The 18,162-nt window shown below is 53.2% G+C and overlaps 7 protein-coding genes across 7 annotated transcripts; 2 read left to right on the top strand and 5 right to left on the bottom strand.

Moving 5' to 3' along the window:
* Window positions 1-1,795: 1,795 nt before the first annotated feature.
* Window positions 1,796-3,223, top strand: POX_b03158 (Vacuolar protease A; the record flags this gene model as incomplete). Its single annotated transcript, XM_050112061.1, has 3 exons — window positions 1,796-1,897; window positions 1,974-2,115; window positions 2,274-3,223. The coding sequence occupies 3 exons, from the start codon at window positions 1,796-1,798 to the stop codon at window positions 3,221-3,223; spliced, it is 1,194 nt and encodes a 397-aa protein (XP_049972407.1).
* A 1,819-nt stretch (window positions 3,224-5,042) lies between these two features.
* On the top strand, window positions 5,043-7,738 carry POX_b03157 (RNA polymerase II subunit A C-terminal domain phosphatase; the record flags this gene model as incomplete). The annotated part of the gene is made up of 3 exons (XM_050112060.1): window positions 5,043-5,290; window positions 5,383-5,469; window positions 5,578-7,738. 3 exons carry the CDS (start codon window positions 5,043-5,045, stop codon window positions 7,736-7,738), a joined length of 2,496 nt encoding a protein of 831 aa, XP_049972406.1.
* A 1,099-nt stretch (window positions 7,739-8,837) lies between these two features.
* On the bottom strand, window positions 8,838-9,221 carry POX_b03156 (uncharacterized protein; the record flags this gene model as incomplete). The annotated part of the gene is made up of 2 exons (XM_050112059.1): window positions 8,838-8,945; window positions 9,057-9,221. The coding sequence occupies 2 exons, from the start codon at window positions 9,219-9,221 to the stop codon at window positions 8,838-8,840; spliced, it is 273 nt and encodes a 90-aa protein (XP_049972405.1).
* Window positions 9,222-9,963: 742 nt separating this feature from the next.
* On the bottom strand, window positions 9,964-10,685 carry POX_b03155 (uncharacterized protein; the record flags this gene model as incomplete). The annotated part of the gene is made up of 3 exons (XM_050112058.1): window positions 9,964-10,067; window positions 10,139-10,413; window positions 10,522-10,685. 3 exons carry the CDS (start codon window positions 10,683-10,685, stop codon window positions 9,964-9,966), a joined length of 543 nt encoding a protein of 180 aa, XP_049972404.1.
* A 1,811-nt stretch (window positions 10,686-12,496) lies between these two features.
* POX_b03154 (Arginase) lies at window positions 12,497-13,688 on the bottom strand (the record flags this gene model as incomplete). The annotated part of the gene is made up of 3 exons (XM_050112057.1): window positions 12,497-12,800; window positions 12,950-13,533; window positions 13,602-13,688. The coding sequence occupies 3 exons, from the start codon at window positions 13,686-13,688 to the stop codon at window positions 12,497-12,499; spliced, it is 975 nt and encodes a 324-aa protein (XP_049972403.1).
* An 837-nt stretch (window positions 13,689-14,525) lies between these two features.
* Window positions 14,526-16,548, bottom strand: POX_b03153 (Glutamyl-tRNA(Gln) amidotransferase subunit B; the record flags this gene model as incomplete). The annotated part of the gene is made up of 4 exons (XM_050112056.1): window positions 14,526-15,784; window positions 15,850-15,991; window positions 16,083-16,159; window positions 16,254-16,548. The coding sequence occupies 4 exons, from the start codon at window positions 16,546-16,548 to the stop codon at window positions 14,526-14,528; spliced, it is 1,773 nt and encodes a 590-aa protein (XP_049972402.1).
* An 898-nt stretch (window positions 16,549-17,446) lies between these two features.
* POX_b03152 (uncharacterized protein) lies at window positions 17,447-17,830 on the bottom strand (the record flags this gene model as incomplete). The annotated part of the gene is made up of 1 exon (XM_050112055.1): window positions 17,447-17,830. One exon carries the CDS (start codon window positions 17,828-17,830, stop codon window positions 17,447-17,449), a length of 384 nt encoding a protein of 127 aa, XP_049972401.1.
* Window positions 17,831-18,162: the final 332 nt, after the last annotated feature.

Genomic DNA, 18,162 nt, shown 5'->3' with positions numbered 1-18,162 from the left:
ACAAGGAGAAACTCTCGCGCAGTTTGATGAAGGAAATAAATATTGTCATGATGAATTGAAACAAATAATCTACACCAAGCTCTGAGACGTGACTTGAAGTCCTCATCTTTCTCTAGGTCGAGGTCGTGAATAGATTTTGATGTGCTGTCAACCTTCAACGCAACGTTCATTTTGTTTGCTGTATAGTCACGTGATACACCAGGATGGATATGTAGATCGCATGTCTCGCTCCCCAATCATTCTACCATCTTCATTCTCCCTTCATCCTCTCTTTCGTACTCCGTAGGCCCCTCTCCATCAATCAACAAGGAATTGCGGACTGGTCCACTGGTAAGCGCCATCGCTCCCGCACGATGATGTTACTTGTTTCGAGCTCTGGGCCGCTCTTTTCTCGGGAGCTTGGACAGGAGCTTTGGTCGCCTGGTTGGTCTGGACTCTGCAGCGTATCAGGTACGGTCCCTGACGAACTGTCCAGGAGTCTTTCCCGCTTGATCCGGGCGCAGATCACATGGGCGGGGGAAATCGAGGTGCTCGTGATGGTTTGGACTGTCCGCAAGGTAAATTTCGCCACCACCAGGAGCCCCTTGAACCACGTCTTGCCTTTTCCATTCCCATTGCCTAGGAGCAAAATCAGGGTACTGAGAACCGAGTGAGTCACCGAGGGCGTGGACTCGCCCCCCGAAAACAATAGCCCAGTCATCTACTGCATGCACAACGACCGGTTGCCCTGATTATCCCCCAAGCTGGATTGCGCCACTCAGGCAGAGAGGAGTACACACCCAGCCACCTCCACGGTTCGCCTGTTCCTAACGCGGCTGATGTCCCCACTCGTAGTAGAGCGAGAACGACAACCGGAGTACCGCGTCAGGGAGTACTGGGAATGAGTGCACTGAGTAACTTCGTAGAGACTGGCGAGTAAGTTACTGAGTACACTTTCATGAGAGGCCATCATGACCAAAGATCCCAACATGTAAGGCTGAGTAAATGGCTCAAACATCTAATGGCACCCTGATTAACATTATTGATGAGAGGCCTCCTGACCATTGCGAGAGGTAAGGTTCAGGTCGATACCCGTCCGAATGGGGAGGATGTCTCCCAGATCTGGTTACTGCAGTCCGTCGGGTGCGACCAACCCTGGGAATCCGGAGCTATCTGCAGCTCTGCACTGCTGTAGTACAGCAGAATATTTCTGCCGTTGGGTGTCACTGGATCATCGCCGTATTCCAGTCCAATAGAACTGTAGGCGCATGCTGACCGTACGCATGTGTTATTTGGTTTTTTGGGGGTAATACACTGCCTGGCTGCCTGGGAAACGCGTGGACTCGGATGGCTCATGTACAAGGGACTCGGTCCTTGTTGATACCTCGATGCATGGCGATCGATATTACCGAATTCTCCTGTCGCAGTAGCCACGATTGGTCGGCCTCCAGCTTCTCATGTGAACATGTGAACCGGCATTGATCTTGTTGACACTCAGCGTCCAGTGTCTACTGTCTAGTACCCTGTGCTGGCAGCGGAGGGTAACATGTAGTGAGGAGTGGGTCAAGCGCAAGACGATTGGGTTGCGCAGAAACGGGACCAGCTGATTCCGGGTTCATCGGGTAATGACGCACTCCCCTGCCTTGGGGCCTGGTTCCCACTCCGACGCCCCGTCTCTGGACTCCCCCCATGATCCGTCACGTTATCACGCTATGCCGATCCTATCAGCCCTTCTCCAGGCTGCCCCAGCCCGTCCTTATCTTCCCCTTCCCACTCTCTCTCCCCCATCCTTCTCCATCGTCCATTCCATCCAACTATGAAGTCCTTCACTCTGCTCACAGCCTCGGCGCTGTTGGGCGCTGCCTCTGCGGAGGTGCACAAGCTCAAGCTGAACAAGGTCCCCTTGGACGAGCAGCTGGTAAGATGGAGCTCCCCCCGCCCGGAAACGGCCCTGTTGGATACCTGGAGCTAATCATCCATCTCTCTCATCACAGAACGCAGCCAACATCGACAGACATGTCCAGTCCCTTGGTCAGAAGTATATGGGTTACCGTCCTACCTCTAGCTACCAGGATAGCTCCATCAAGCCCGAGGGTGGCCACAACGTCCTGGTCGACAACTTCCTGAACGCTCAATGTAAGCCTGGTCCCTGTCCCGTCGCCACTCACACCCATACATCCACTGCGGAACCCACTGCACTGGGACCGCGCTCATGCACCATCACCGATCCCATCCACGATCGTTTTTTATGTGATGGCTACTATGGTCGAAGCTTGTATTGACTCGAAGTCTAGATTTCTCCGAGATTAGCCTGGGTACGCCTCCCCAGACATTCAAGGTTGTCCTGGATACTGGTAGCTCCAACCTGTGGGTACCCTCGTCGCAGTGCACCTCGATTGCCTGCTTCCTCCACAGCAAGTACGACTCGTCCTCGTCGAGCACGTACAAGAAGAACGGAACCGAGTTCGCTATCCGCTATGGATCCGGTAGCCTAAGTGGTTTCGTGTCCCAAGACACCCTGAAGATCGGCGACCTGGATATCAAGCACCAGGATTTCGCCGAGGCCACCCAGGAACCTGGTCTCGCCTTTGCCTTTGGCCGCTTTGACGGCATTCTGGGTCTTGGCTTCGACACCATCTCTGTTAACAAGATGGTGCCGCCTTTCTACAACGCCCTGGACCAGGGTCTGCTGGATGAGCCTGTGTTTGCCTTCTACCTTGGTGACACCAACAAGGAGGGAGATGACTCGGTGGCCACCTTTGGTGGTGTCGACAAGAGCCACTACACCGGCGAGATGATCAACATCCCCCTTCGCCGCAAGGCTTACTGGGAGGTTGACTTTGATGCCATTACCCTCGGCCACAACACCGCCGAGCTGGAGGACACTGGTGTCATTCTGGACACCGGTACCTCGCTCATTGCTCTGCCCTCCACCATGGCTGAGCTCCTGAACAAGGAGATTGGCGCCAAGAAGGGCTTCACGGGCCAGTACACCGTCGAGTGCGACAAGCGTGACAGTCTGCCCGACCTCACCTTCACCCTGGCCGGCCACAACTTCACCATCGGCCCCTATGATTACATCCTCGAGGTGCAGGGATCCTGCATCAGCAGCTTCATGGGCATGGACTTCCCCGAGCCCGTCGGTCCTCTGGCCATTTTGGGTGATGCGTTCCTGCGCCGGTGGTACAGCGTGTACGACCACGGCAAGGGCTCCGTGGGCCTGGCCAAGGCCAAGTCCTCGTAAGCGGTCCATTTTGAGGAGAGCACGCTCTCTAGGGACGGTACTTGATGGAGTCTTTTGTGATTCTTCCAGGGGATCCCGAGGCTAGCTATTTAAGGCACTCGTCCACACACATTTTCTTGTACTCACGCTTTGAGAGTCCTGCTCCACGTGTGACTAAGGCATGTGTGTGTGGAGTGGGGGACTCTTTGACGTATTCCCTCTGAGTGTACACTGTATTCAGTATTCTCCCTCTCCATTTATTTCTCTTTCCATTTGTATTTGTCGCTTCTTGTTCAAGTCCTCTGGACTGTTTGAGTCTCTAATCCCGATCGGTGGAACCCCGACCCGGGCCCAGAGCTGTCCAGATTGTCGAGAAGCATGAATGTGTACCGATCCCCATGTGCATGTCTTCCAATCTGTCTCGCTATGATCAATTGAATTGCCTCTCTTGAAACTCAAGATCTCATAGAAGATCCCAGCCCTTTCTGTAGAGCCCATGAATCATCGGATGCTCCCCGATAGAGCCATCTACGCAGGTTCTCCATGATGATAGAGTGGCGACGAAAGCCCCTCTACCTAGGACTTGGATGCATCTGATAACCAACCTTGTCACACGGCCGCGGGAGCTTCAGGTGCGTGGTCACTACGAGGCCCGCTCGGAAACATGGGGGCGGGACTTGGCACTTACTATTTAGTACTTTGTAGAACTTCAGCTACCTACCAAGTTACTTACTGCAATCCTCGGTACTTATTGGGGTGAAAAATGAAGAGAAGATATTAAGTAGTAAGAGACTAAGGTATTAAGCATAATCATATTATGCACAGACTCGAACCATGACGATGCACCAAACTTCATGTCAAGTTATCGGTGTATATGAAGACTGGTGTGCATATGCAGTCAAGCGGGGGTAGAGTTACAGCTCTCGTCTCTGAGAGATCCTACAAAATCATCATAATATACACATTTACCTTACTTTTCATGTGAATGGTACCTACTACTGGTAGCACTGTGAGTACTGCAGTGTGAAGTATGCAGTGTGCACTTTAGAGTGAAGTATGGGTGGATGGACCGGCGTGGACGTTGACGTAAGCGGATCTTGACCGCGGATGTCACTAGGCTGTGTCAAATGGGAATGACGGAATTACCACACGGGCATGTCGAACCTGAACCTGAACCTGACCCGGTCCCCGCATAGCTTTGCCGGTATTTTGCCCCCCAAGCACGCCCGTTTGTTTCAAGCCGAGAGACCTCGACCACGTCCGGCCCTTTCATCCTTTCTCCGTGCAAAAAACCCGCCCACCAACTGGCACTCCCCAACCCACAACGACCGTAGTCACCGTACGGTTTACCTGAAACAGCTGGTCGCTCTTCTTTCCACGCACCTTATCCGCCCCCAAAAATAAAACACACGTCCCGTTCACCCTAGCTCCACGTACGTCTCCCGATCTCCACTTCCCATGGGCTGACCTTGCCACAACTCCGCAACATGCGCTGAGGAAGCTATACTCATCCCCAATTCAACAGGCGCAGAATTCTGGTTGCGTGGAAGTCCATTGGTTTCGAGTATTCGAGCGATAAGGTAAGCAATTTTCCTGTCCATCTTCATTCATCACTCCAATCTCGTGTGGGGAGGGGCGCATGGTGCTGTCGCGAGCGGCGCACGCGATCAAGATCCAGGCGATGGCACGATGGTCAGCAATGCGTTCGCAATCCGAGAACACTAGGCGAGGAGGAAAAGTCCCGAGGGTTATCTGTTATCGGTCGCTGATTTCCTCAGTAGAACCATTGAGTTCCCATAGACACTAAGCTATTGTGTGAAGGGGCCAACTGGGAGCCACGATGCAGCTCCGGTTGCCCCCCAGCCTGCATTACCCCATCACCGTGACCTCCCTGCTCAAGAAAGAGGGGGATACGGTCGGGCGGGATGAGGCCATCTTTTGGTACAGCTATCAAACCGCGGTCGAAGAAGGCGATGGGCTGGGAAATACTGTCGTTGTGACGCGCAATTTCCCGACTCGTTTTGAATCGCCCGTGGATGGAACAGTCTTGAAATGGAGTATCGCAAAGGGCGATGTGATCGAGGAACCGTAAGTCCTTGACAAAAAATTATGAAGTGCTTTTTAGCGCAGTCGTTAGTCCAGGATCGCTGATGAATCACCCATCTTTCTCCCTCCTGCAGCACCGACATCGTTCTCATTGAAGAGCCCTGTGCACATGAAGTTCAGTTCGGTGGGATGTGCGCGGAATGTGGAAAAGATATGACTGAGTGAGTCGGACCAGTCGGAGGAGAAGCGGTCGATCAATGAGCCCTTGGGGCTTCGTTTGAGATGATACTCTGTGCTGACCTTGTTCCGTTTTCGTTGTGGTTTGGCAGATCGACCTACAACACCGAGATCTCCGAGACCTTCCGGGCTCCGATTCAGATGACCCATGATAATACCACCTTGACCGTCAGTGCGAGAGAGGCCACCCGGGTAGAGGAGGATGCGAAGCGTCGCCTGTTGGCTTCCCGGCGCTTGTCGCTCGTGGTCGACCTGGATCAAACCATCATCCATGCCACTGTGGATCCAACCGTTGGGGAGTGGATGAACGATCAGGATAACCCGAATTTCGATGCTCTCAAAGATGTCCGATCCTTTCAACTGGTGGACGATACTCCCGGCGCGCGCGGATGTTGGTACTACATCAAACTTCGACCTGGTCTGGAAGCCTTCCTGGAGAAAGTGTCTGAGCTGTATGAGCTCCACATCTACACCATGGGAACTCGAGCGTACGCTCAGAATATTGCCGATCTCATTGATCCTACGCGCAAACTCTTTGGTGATCGCATCCTCAGTCGTGATGAGAGTGGAAGCTTGACTGCCAAAAACCTGCAGCGACTCTTTCCCGTTGACACCAGCATGGTTGTTATCATTGATGACCGTGGTGACGTGTGGCGATGGGTGGCTAATTTGATCAAGGTTGTGCCTTATGACTTCTTTGTCGGAATTGGCGACATCAATTCCAGCTTCCTGCCGAAACAGCAGGAAATCACGGCCACACATAATCCAAAGCCACTGAAGGCCAAGGAAACCGAACCTGGGGTGCATGGCCCTGATGACACGGGAGAGAGGACCGGGCCAGCCGAGGAGATCTCGGCCTTGGAGCAGCTGGTGACCATGGGGGGTGGCGACGACCCTCGACTGCTCCAAGAGCAAACCGATGCACAGGAAGAAACAATTATGCATCAAGTCGAGGATCGTCCTCTCCTGCAAAAGCAGAAAGAGTTGGACGCAGATGATAACTCCTCTAGCGAGAGCAGCAGCATGTCTGCCAGTCCGGATGAAAGCCCAGACAGTGCCCGTCCTCGCCACCACCTCTTGGTTGACTATGACAGGGAGCTCTTCCACCTGCAAGAACGCCTGGAAGTGATCCACGGTCTGTTCTTCCAAGAGTACGACAGACAACGCGTCAGCTCCCTGCGCAGCCGGGTTTCCACTCTGCGCGGCGAGAAAGCTGTACCGAAAGACAAAGACGTGGACTTGCGACTCGTACCCGATATCAAGCAGATCATGCCAGCGTTCAAGTCTGGAGTTCTGGGTGGTGTGGTGATCGTCTTCTCCGGCGTGATTCCGTTGGGGCAGGACCTGCAAAATGCCGAGGTCTCGCTTTGGGCGAAGAGCTTTGGTGCAGTCATCCAGAAAAATATCAACAAGCGTGTGACTCATCTCGTTGCTGGTCGAAATCGAACCGCCAAGGTGCGGGAAGCTACGCGCTGGCCAAACGTCAAAATTGTCACGACGCAGTGGCTCTATGAGTCTCTCATCAAGTGGCAACATCAAGACGAGGAGCCCTATCTGCTGCCAGTTCATCCGGATGACCGTGGGGATGTCTTCTCCCCGGGCACTCGTGAGATGATTGATAATACCTGGCCGTCATCGGAGGACGACACGCTCAATGGTACCGACGAGGAAGAACTGATGAAAGACACAGCCACGCTTTTCGCATCTTCGCCTTTGAGCTATGATCTGGACGACCAGGCTGCCGTACATGATGAGCTGAAGGAGTTTTTGGGCAGCGACGATGAAAGCGAAAGCGACACGGAAGTCTGGACCGAGGACACTGCCGACGCGAGCCGGAAGCGCAAGCGTGGAGAGGGAAACGGTACGGACGAAGAGTCGGGAGATGATACCGGCGAAGAGGCGGAAAATAAGGGGTCTCGTCTTTCGCAACGCATTAAGCGATCCTACGCGCGGAGCACGGGCCTGAAGGAGGTCGCGATTGCCGAAGGAGAAGGTGTAGAAACCGAAGAGACTCGCTTTGAAGAAGGCTCATTTCCCGCTCCAGATGACGATGAGGATGGCACAGTGCCGGAAGAGAATGGTGCTGGTAGCGGGGAACCTGAGGCTGATCAAGGTCCAGCCCTGTCTGAAATGGCCGTGGATGAGTCCGACGTGGACGACTTTGAACGAGAGATGATGGCGGCGTTTGAGGAACCCGGAGAAGAGACCAACGAGCAAGTTGACGCCGAGCCAAAGGCTGCTCAATCGGAGTAGAGGAACAAATATTGTCAGACCACAACTGCTCTTCCTCTCCTTGTGTCTGTGTCCTTCACATTACCTCCTCTCCTGCTCACCCTTCTTTTCATCTTTGTTTGTCTACCCTTGTCCTCATCCTCATTCCCACTGTTATTCTTGCTCGGGTCAGAGCCCCCGCAACGCTCAGCCCCCTCAATCTGCAAAGCCGTGATACTCTCTGTCTCTTTGCATGTGTGGTTTATTGTGCTCCTTCTTTTTTCCTTGGGACTTGGCACTTCTTTCCCTTCACCCTCCCCGGCGTCTGGAGAATATGAACATCTCTCCCCATCTGACATGCACGGTTGGCATGCGCCTCTGGCATAGCGGCGGCGTTACTCGTTACTCGGTCAAAGTTTTTCTTCTATGGTCATCCCCTGCATCTGAGAGGAAAGTTGCTTGTGCGCATCGTTGTTAAGAGTAGTCGACCCAGATTTTGTGTTGAAACAAATCATCTTGTAAAATTGCCTTCTTTTTCTCTCTTTTTTTTCGTTCTCTCCCTTGGTACTTTTTCCATATTTCAGGGAATGAAAAGGAGAATTGGCATGTTGAGCATTTGAATAGTTTTTCTTGTAGTTGTCGGTCATTTACATTGGTTCAGTTACTCGTGTGAATACGGGTACATGGAGATGTAAGTCTATTTTCGCAAAAGAGCATCAACAGTGGATGAAGAGGAGAGAAATCAAGACGTGTAGATTGTATACTTTGCTAGGATACGTGGCGGAAGAACAACAGCTGATTGGGGTGTCGGATGGGCTGAGTCTCAACTTTGAACTCAAGGTCCTCCTAAAACGCACCTGTCGTGCGGGAAACAGCAAGATTCTATGTCCTAGATACTACGTAGTACGTACTACATTTACTCGAGAGAGGAAGCTATAGGACACAGGAACAAATCCCAGCAACAGCCCAAGACGTGGAACGAATTCAGAGTAGAAATAAAAAATAAGGTAATAAAAACCCATCCACAAACCCCAACAAACACCCATACCAACAAACACCCTGATTCAAACAAACAACACCTCTCCAACCCAAAAGAACCCTAATCCCACGCGCTAGAGGAGAAATCTCCCCACGATATCAATTAAACAGGTGGATCAGAGCTCGGATCCAGCAAAGATTCAAAAGCCATATCAAAATCAGGCTCCTTTTCGTCGTCGCTGTCGAGAGCTAGGAGCTCATATCCAGAGAGCTATCCAACGTGAGGATACACGCGGTTAGCCAGATAAAGTCCAAGACTCAAGAGTCAAGATCGAGATCGAAATGATGAGGGTATCAAAAAAAGGTATAAAAGTGTACTTACACGCGAGCGAAACTCTTGCTGGCAAGACGCGGCAGACTTGAGAAGTTCTTCTGGAGAAGGAAAGTCGAAAGTTCCGACTACTTTCTCGCGTCGGGGGTCTGGTTCAATCCAGGTGGAATGGACGAATTGAGGTTGGCTGGACATGTGGGGGTAGTCGTCAGCCATGGCTGGAGTGTTGAAGAGAAGGAGGCGGAACTGTGTAGTGAGGTGATGGATGAGTTTGGATGTGGAGAGGAGTAAAAAGGTGAGTGGTTTGTTAATTTGGAGGATCGTTTGGAGAGGGAAAGGAGAAGGAGACGAAGAGGAGGAGGGGAGTGATAAAGGTGCTTATACAGCCCGTGGAGTGGTGCACTGGCCCAAGATGGCTCTATTGGGTCGGTAGCAGGTGAAAAATTACTGGGTGAGGAATTCCATGGCGGAAGGACTTGTTGGAGAAGCAAACATTATAGTGTGAGTATTGCTCTCTCAGATGATGAGATGACTCGTGTCCAACTGGAATTGGCTTAAACGAATGCCCATCGACGAGATCAATAATGTCTCATGCTTCTAGTCGAAAGAGTACATCGTTTCCATAGCTTTGAAAAGGAGGTATCTAGCCAGGGAGAATCGGAGACAGGAATCGAGTGGGGTTTAGGATACTACTTCACTACCTGACCTGAAAGATTGGCATGCTCGACACTAGAAGGACGCCGTCCATGAAAAACTACCTAGATTGATGCAGCGCGAGTTATGGCACAGAATATAGCAGTATGTATGTCTAGGACACGCACAGCACAGTTTATGCGACATAGGTAGGTATGTATGTACTTGGTATCACAAGAGAGGTCGAATACACGGAACAATTATCGAAACGAGAACAAAGTCATGAAAAATCCATCAGGCATAAAACATTACATCAAATCAATCATCAATGGTAGTAATTTCGGTGAACCTGCCACGACATGAAAATCATCCACAGATAGAACAAAGTGTTCACGAGCTCGAACGCAAAGGCCGTTTTCCAGCAATTACCTGTGAGGTGCGAGTCAGATCAAGGTCCACGCCAGCGACGCCACGGGAGAAGATGGGGAGGAGGCACTCACAGATCGTACTTTGCGTCAGCCAGGCCAATGTGTTGATGCTGTTCCCATAGGACACGTTTTCGACGACCCAGATCTGGCAATTGTCGTTGACATTGCCCGAGACTCCGTATAGTTGTAGTGAGGTCTCGATCAATCCTGTCAGCCACAGGACAAACAGGATGAAACTACCGACGAGAAGAATGCCCGGTAGCAACGGCCCTCGAGCGACGAGGATTTGAACAATGAAAAAGAAGGTCACGCCGAGAGCGCTCACAACGACCATGTACGGGAAGAGCCTGCGAGATTCCGTCGGTCAGCACACCTCACACACCTCACAGATCTCCACCAAAGAGTGGTTTTGCTCTTGCCTCTGAGCATTCACGGGGAATTGTCCGTTCACTCACCATGGTGTCCCCAACTCCATCTGCGATTGTACGACCATGAACCAAGAAAATATGCCCAAGCATGTCGCCGAGGCCGACAGCACCACGATGAGCCAGATGTTGAGTTGAATCTCGGGCCAGTGATGGAGGCGCCGAGTCTGGCGGCGTACTCGAACCTCCTTCATTTCGGGTGTGGTGTGATCCTCGTACGTCAAAAGGTATTCAGATTCGCCTCCCTCGAGTTTTGGAAAAGAAAGTGTCACTGGCAGACTGTGTGGTAATTGCGTGAGAAGTCGAGAGGTCGTGATGCGATATATGTGTGTAACGACCAGAATGCGCCTGTGCCCGATTCACCGTCTGTTTCCGCCTCTTCTGCTCGTCGATGTGCAAAAGCCCTACGACTCCACTGCAACCTGAAAGTGGGTAAATGGAGGTTTCAAAATTGGAATCAGGTCCAGCTTTGTCGTGCGAGGATTCTCGAGTGGTGTTCTGGGGCGTTGCAAGGGAATAGATCGATCAGGATATCAATATGACCGATAGGACGGGAGTTGACAGCGCATTGGGCGCCAATCAGCGCGGCTTTGAGGATGAAATGGACTCGAAAGGTCAACAGTAGAGGGTCGGCCCGCTGCCACAATTTCAACAGACAAGAATGCGATCGATTGCAGATACATGGACATGCAACTACGATTCATCTGTCCAAGATCACCAGTACAATCTGAAAATTCTCAGTGCAGCTAGAATTTCCCAGAAAAGAGAGAGGGGTGTTTGTTGACGTTGATCGGCGGGAAAATCCACGAAAGTCGGGTGGCAGGGGAGCTAGTACCGAGTGGGCAGTACTGGCATAGGAGCAACCTCAGGTACACGACGACACACGCGGACTCCCGGACTCCACCGGGTGGAGAGCTGGGCCCGGCGACTCCAGCCTGGTCATGTCTGGGGATCCTGGGTGACTGAGAGATTGTGCAAGTGACTGAGACAAGTGGATTCCAAGCACAGCAACCTCACAAGCAGCAAGGACCATGGCCTTCTCTGGATCGAGAAACTCGAGGCAGAGATGGTATGAGCTGCTCCAACATGGCGAGTGTCCAAGACAAATGAATCGATGACGTGCAAGCGATCGTCACAAAGCTGCCAAACTGCCCGAATCCACCGCGGACCTCGTCTGCTGTGCTGACCGCCTGCCTCCTTGGCCGACCAAGTGATCTCGCCCTTGTTCACCGTTTCTTGTATAGCCGTATTTTCTGTCTGATAGAAGACGAGGTGGGTCGGATGATTCAGTGAGATGATTATACCCTGCACTGGTATGAACAAGGGATCCATTCTTTGATCGTTCAAGAAAATAAGCAAGAAACCAAAGAATGAATTTATTCTGATGGACATGCACGCCCGCCACTGATTGAGCAAGAGCAGCCTTGTCTATCTCTGAGAAAGGAGCGAGAGCTCCTATGCCTGAGAATTCAATTGAAAGTCTTCGCAATTATCCTAGTATTGATCATGGCAAATTAATGCCATCCAATTTCATCCAGCTCTCACGATCAAGTGATCATAAAGTGCTGTGGTGAGTGGAAGAGCTCTCTACAACCAGCTTGCAAGCAGGTGGAACCGCACGTGGAGAAGGGTGTCAATGGTCACGTTGCTTGAATGTGACGGTGACGTGCAGTAGTGGACATTAGATATTCTATAAAATATGGCCTCTCTGACATAGAAGTGTGAGAACCGAAGACCTCCACCTGATCCATCCTATCGTGTCGGTCAAGACTAGAGTGCAATAGTCTCTGCTGCCGACGAGTACAGTAATTAGGAATCCATCAATTGAACAAGTCTCGAATACGCATAAAGCACCACGTGTTGTGAATTCTCTATATTCAGTCAAGTGACTTGGTCTGTAGGTCTAACTTGATTGGGGGGATGTACAAAAGGCCTGCCACACATTCTGTGTGGAACAGGTAGGGGAAAGGGAAAAAAAAGAAAGGAGCTGAGGTCATCGATATCGTTACAAAAGAGTATCACCGAGCGCACTTCGTACCAGAGAGCATCCGGCGCGAATGGTCTCGGCGGCACCTACGGCTTCCAAGCTAGGGTTCACCTCGACCAGGTCCATGGCCACCAGGTTGCCCGTCTCGTGCACGCACTCGCAGATGAAGTCACCCTCACGCAGGGTCAGTCCTCCACGGACGGGGGTGCCGGTGCTGGGGGCCCACTGGGGGTCCAGCGCATCGACGTCAAAGGAGAGGTGAATGGGAGTGTCGTTGCCAATGTGGGCCAGGGCCATCTCGACAACACGGCCAATTCCGTGGCTGTTGAATGGAAAGGAGATGATGCATTAGCCTGAGCTCCGAGAATATGGACAGAAAGAAAGAGAAAAAGAAGAGAGAGCGATAGGAAAAAGACACAGAAACATAGAGAATGAGAATTGATCAAGGGTGCCAGGACAGCAAAAACATACCGGTCGATATCGTGCATACTGAAGGCCTTGATCCCATGCTCTCGCAGGATCTGCTTCTCGCCACGATCCACATCACGCAGACCAATGTATACCAACTTGCGCGTGCTGACAATGTGCTCATCCTTCAGCCAGCCAAAAATGTCGGGACGATCTTCCCGGGCCAGACGGGTCAAGAAGGCCATGGGCATGCCGTGAATGTTGCCGCTGGGGCTCATCTCGGGCAGGTTGATATCGGCATGCGCATCCACCCAGATGACCGCCATCTCACGACCCAAACGCTCACGGATGGCCTTGGCGGTACCGGAGACCGTTCCGATCGCGATGGAGTGATCGCCTCCGAGAGTCAGCACAAACTTGCCGTCCTTGGCGTACTCGTAGACCTGCGAGCTGAGACGCTCGGTGACCGCACTGACGGCGCGAGGCTTCTTCATGCCCCGGTGGTCGGGGTCCTCGGCCGGGATGTCGTTTTCATAGTAGTGGATGGTGTCGTCGTGGTGGATCTTGTAGTCGAGGTCGTCGCGCAATTGAGTAAGCAGACCGGACTCAATCAGGGCCATTGGCGCGGCCTCGACACCCTTTTTCATCTGGAGGCGGCAACACGATTAGCTCCGCGCGGCGCGGTCTGGCTGACGTTCAGTTCGAATCCTCTCACCTGTCCACCATTGAAGCCCACGGCCACGACGCCCAGCTGATCGGGGTGGGAGAGGAAGCGAGAAGGAAAAGTAGGTGGCTGCGTCATTGTGAAGGGTATGATATTGACTGAGAAGAGAGAAAGAGAGGGAAAAGGAAGAGAAAAGTTTGTATGAGAGAAGTACGACCCAAAGGATACAAGATTACGCAGTTTTGATCTGCGATAAGATAAAAAAAAGAAGTGGAGGCCCGCGTAGAACCGGAGTATACACGGAATGGGAAGTATGTCGCAGCGGGTCAAAAACACCGGAATTGAAAACCGAGGTCACTTTCGAAGCAAGGAATAATGGGGGGAGGAGAGAGAGAGAGAGAAAAGACGATGCAGAGTGAGCGATCCACGCTCTTTTATAAATTCCCCCGTTTCTATCCGAGGCGACGCGGTCCATGTTTTTTCATTCCTGAGACCGTGAAGTCGCTAAAAACTGCTTTTAGGGATCAAGGCACTCCGCCGGGTGCTCCATCACTTCCGCTAAGTACAGGTGGAGGAGAGCGGCCCCGTTTAGGGCCCTTTGCCCGTCCCACAGTGTTGCAATCGCTCGGTCTGACTGGGGGAAACGGGGCGGAAGCAAGGTGAGACGTCGCCTTGGGTGTTCGATGAGCATTTTGGAAGGGGCTGAAAGAGGCCAGGCGGCAATGCGACGATCGAGAGACACGTTCTGCGCCGCGAACCGTTGTCCCAACTGGAATCGCGGAGATTGGCTTCAACGCAGCCCACCAAGACAGTACATTGGCTTTTTTTTTTTGGGAGGATGTCAGAGTGACAATTGACATGGAAGTGTGTTGGATTCTCATCTCTAAATCGGTGTTCACTGCACCGGGTATCTTTCATCAAGTAATGGTACATGGAGTGGTACACTCGGCCCGTGTGCAAGGGGAAAAGCGGCCTTCATGGTGTGCCCAGGATAAGCTCGTGGAGCACCTCTTGCGCCTTGGACGCCTCCACGCGGCCCTTTTCTCCCATGCGCATCATCTGACCTAGGAACCAGCCGATTTTACCGTGCTGGTTCTTGCTACGAATTTGTTCAACCATCTCCGGTCGTTGGGCGAGAACCTCCTGAGCGAGGGCCACGTACTCCTCACGCGACATGGGCCGCAGGAGGAGGTTGTCTTCCTCCAACAGTCGAGACACTGGTCGCGAATCCCCCTCAAAGATCGCGGCGAGAACCTGCTTCGCGATCGAGCCGGTGATGCGTCTCTGATTCAGGTTCTGTACCAGATCCGCCAAAGCCTGGGCGGGGACGATCTCCTCACTCCAGGCCCGGTCCGCCTTGGTCAAAAGACCCCCGAGCTCGTGGAGGACCCAGTTGGCTGCCGTCCGCGCCAGAGGGACCTGGGCTTGGGGGGAGGCCAGGTCGGGTGACGGAGTGCGTAGAATGTCCACCACATCCAAGTAGTATTCGAGCCGAGCTCCATCATCCAATTCGATGAGGGGCTTCGCGTCATCAATCGACAGCCCATATTCCGGGCCTGTTAATTTCGCGACGAGGGAGTCTGGAGAAGTCGGCAATGACTCCCGGAGGGAAGAAACGAGGTCCTGACCGAGGATCAATGGCGGGATATCTGGATCGGGCATGTAGCGGTAGTCAACCGCACCCTCCTTTCCACGCAGTCGGCGTGTCTCAGTACTACCGATGGTCCACCCCCGAGTCTCTCCCTCCACCACCCCGCCGCTCTCGAGGACCGCGATCTGGCGATTCTTCTCGGCAATGATGGCATCCTCGACAGCCTTGAAACTGCTCAAGTTTTTGATCTCTGTACGTTGGCCCAGCCCGCTGAGACCATCGTACTGATACTGTCCCGGGCCCTCACCGCGGCGGCGAATCGAGACGTTGACATCGGCTCGTAGGCCTCCCATTTCCATCCCCGTGGTCACGGCGCCGCACGCGAGGAGAATGGCCTGCAGTTTGCGCACGCAGGCGGCCGCCGTGGCAGGGGTGTGTATTTGCGGCATCGTGATGATTTCAATGAGCGGGTGGGAGACCCGATTGAAGTCGAGCAGCTGGGTCGCCGGGGGGTACTCTTGGGATTTGGCGGTATCCTGTTCCAGCTGGACTTGTTTGATGTCGACGCGCACCCGATCACCGTCCTCGGGCGCAATCCCATCGTAGTCATACAGATCCACGAACCCATTGCGGGCAAATGGCTCTGGAAGTCGGTGTCAATGACTGGCATCGAGTGACCTCACAGGCAGAAAGAGACTTCGTACGAACCGTAATATTGTGTGATTTGGTACCCAGCCGGTTGATCCTGGTAAAAGTAGTGCTTGCGATCGAAGCGGCTCACCGTCTGGACCTGGCAATTCAAGGCCAGCGCAGCCCGCAGCGCTGGGAGGAGAGTGGCTGCTTGGAATTCCTGCACTGTATCAGCTTCTCTCCGGATTCTCTTTCTCCCTCTCCCGCTCGCTCTCTTTCTGATAGCCCCTCACGTCTCTTCCAATACGCACCGGCTGGCTCCCCGGAAAAGCGAGGTCGAACAAGGCCACATTGGAATTCGGAGTATCGCTGATCGACGTTGGAGCACCTGTAATCGGAAGGGCCAAAAAGGAGACAGGACATGGGTCAGACCGTGTTGGAAGAGCATCGCAGAGTCGTCATTCCGTGCAGGTGCCACTTACGAGAAAACAATTTGGCTGCGGTATTGAGCTGCGCGTGGATCTCAATGCCGACCGTCAATTCCCAGTCTTGCCTCGACGCCTCCCCCGACTCTTTGCGTAGCCTCTTCTGTGCTCGTATGGCTTTGGCATCTTGCTTCAGTTGTTTGCGCAGAGGCACTCGGTCCGTCGTGGGGGCAGCGTTATTCTGGACAGCGCGGCGACTGGCGTGGATGGCGATCTCTCGAGTGCGCGGGAGGACAGGGCGGCTCGGTCGGACGAGGGCGCGTACAGCGCCCTTGGACCATGACCGGAGCATGGTTATGTTTCCAGGAGAGGGAGAGGGAGAGGGAGAGCGTGCACATGCATGTGCGCTCCACAGAGCGTTCAGCAGAGGCAGTCTTGGTGCTGTAGTGCCGTAGTGTTAAGTCACGGCGTTGCGAGTCCGATTAAAGAATCCAAAGATGATCAGCGGGACCGCCAAGGCCTCCGACGAGCTTCGTTCATCAACTGGCCTGAGAGGAACGGTACTCGGTGAATAACACTCACCACCCTCGTACTCTAGTGCCCAGTATAGTAGCTACACTCTTTGCTCGGGTGCACACGATGTTGAGTATCGTCGGAGTCGTTTCTCGGCTTCATCACATCTCCAACATGGTCAGTCTGATATCGAACGCCCTCTCGTCGTCCCCATCCTGAAGAACCGAGTGTGTCTAAGATTTCGATCTGTCACGACTCATTTCTGTTCAGAAAACATCCAGCGGCATGCTTGACCTTCCTCCAAGGGCCGCTTGATGTGAGGGCAGATGGAAGGCGAGGATTCGCCGACATCATATGAACCATGTAGGCCGGGCAGTGTCACGGTGATCGTGGGTCACTCAAGGATGATCAGCAGTGCGTAGTAGGGTGTCGGGGAGGGAGTGAGAGGAAGTGATGTGCTGCTATTGTATCTCTGGATCTACTTTCTACTATGCATCACTACCGACTATTTGTATCTCGTGTTCTGTGGTGCAGAGATAGAGGATGTACCTTGGCTTTCCCCAGACTCTTCTCACCACTGCATGTACCCCGGTGCTTCCTGCTCTTCTCCTCCACACCACTATTCTGCACAACATCTCGGCAGCCGAGATGTGGTGATTCTATGACCTCGAGGCCACCGAAGAATCAAGGATCAGCATCTCCACTCTCGGACCAGTCCGCCGGCACTCAGCAGAGCGTCAAATCGCCAAGGTGGCTGCGGAGGGTATTCGAGTCCGACGCAGGCCAATTGACCGCCAGTTGACCGCCAGACTGGCTGACCGGCGGAGACACTCGCATTGCCAACGCACTCGGAGGATGGACGAGGTCTGAATGGACCTGCCCGTGGATTCTCCCTGTGCATGAAGCATGAAGCAGAAAGCATGACGCAAGATGCTTTCCTCGTGGTTCATTTGCTGGGCCTTCGTGCTCTTCGTGATGTACCCCACCCGAGTCCAACCGTGAGGCCTCATGGAGGCCCAACGAAGGCTGGATGGAGAGGCCGTCTCGTCTGGGTACGACGTGCATCCGGAGCACGCTGCGTGCCACTTCTCACGGCCGATCGTGCTGATGATTATTTGCATCCTGCACCACTCCCGTTCATGATGGATTGATCATTGTGGACTCGACAGCCAGCGCTGCTCCGGTCATCCACCGTGGTCGCTCACGATTTTCGCAAGGGCCAACAAAACATAGTCTTCTCGTATCCACGCCCGTAGACCATCATTGGCTACGGGTCTGAAGCCGCCGGCGCCTCGACGTTGCTTCAGGTTGTTTGGAAAGTAGATCCTGGGGGCGAATCGTCGTTCGTTTATTTTGAAGGCGACTCGCCTGCATTCTGGATTCTTTCTCGGGATCTTTTCAGACCCCAGACGAGTTGGCATGAACGGCGAAGCAAGCTGGGGCCGTTGAAGGA

The sequence above is a fragment of the Penicillium oxalicum genome, chromosome II, assembly GCF_001723175.1.
Source record: "Penicillium oxalicum strain HP7-1 chromosome II, whole genome shotgun sequence".
Lineage (NCBI taxonomy): Eukaryota > Fungi > Ascomycota > Eurotiomycetes > Eurotiales > Aspergillaceae > Penicillium > Penicillium oxalicum.
Note: the sequence above shows the minus strand (reverse complement) of the source record. Positions and strands in the feature narration are given on the sequence as shown.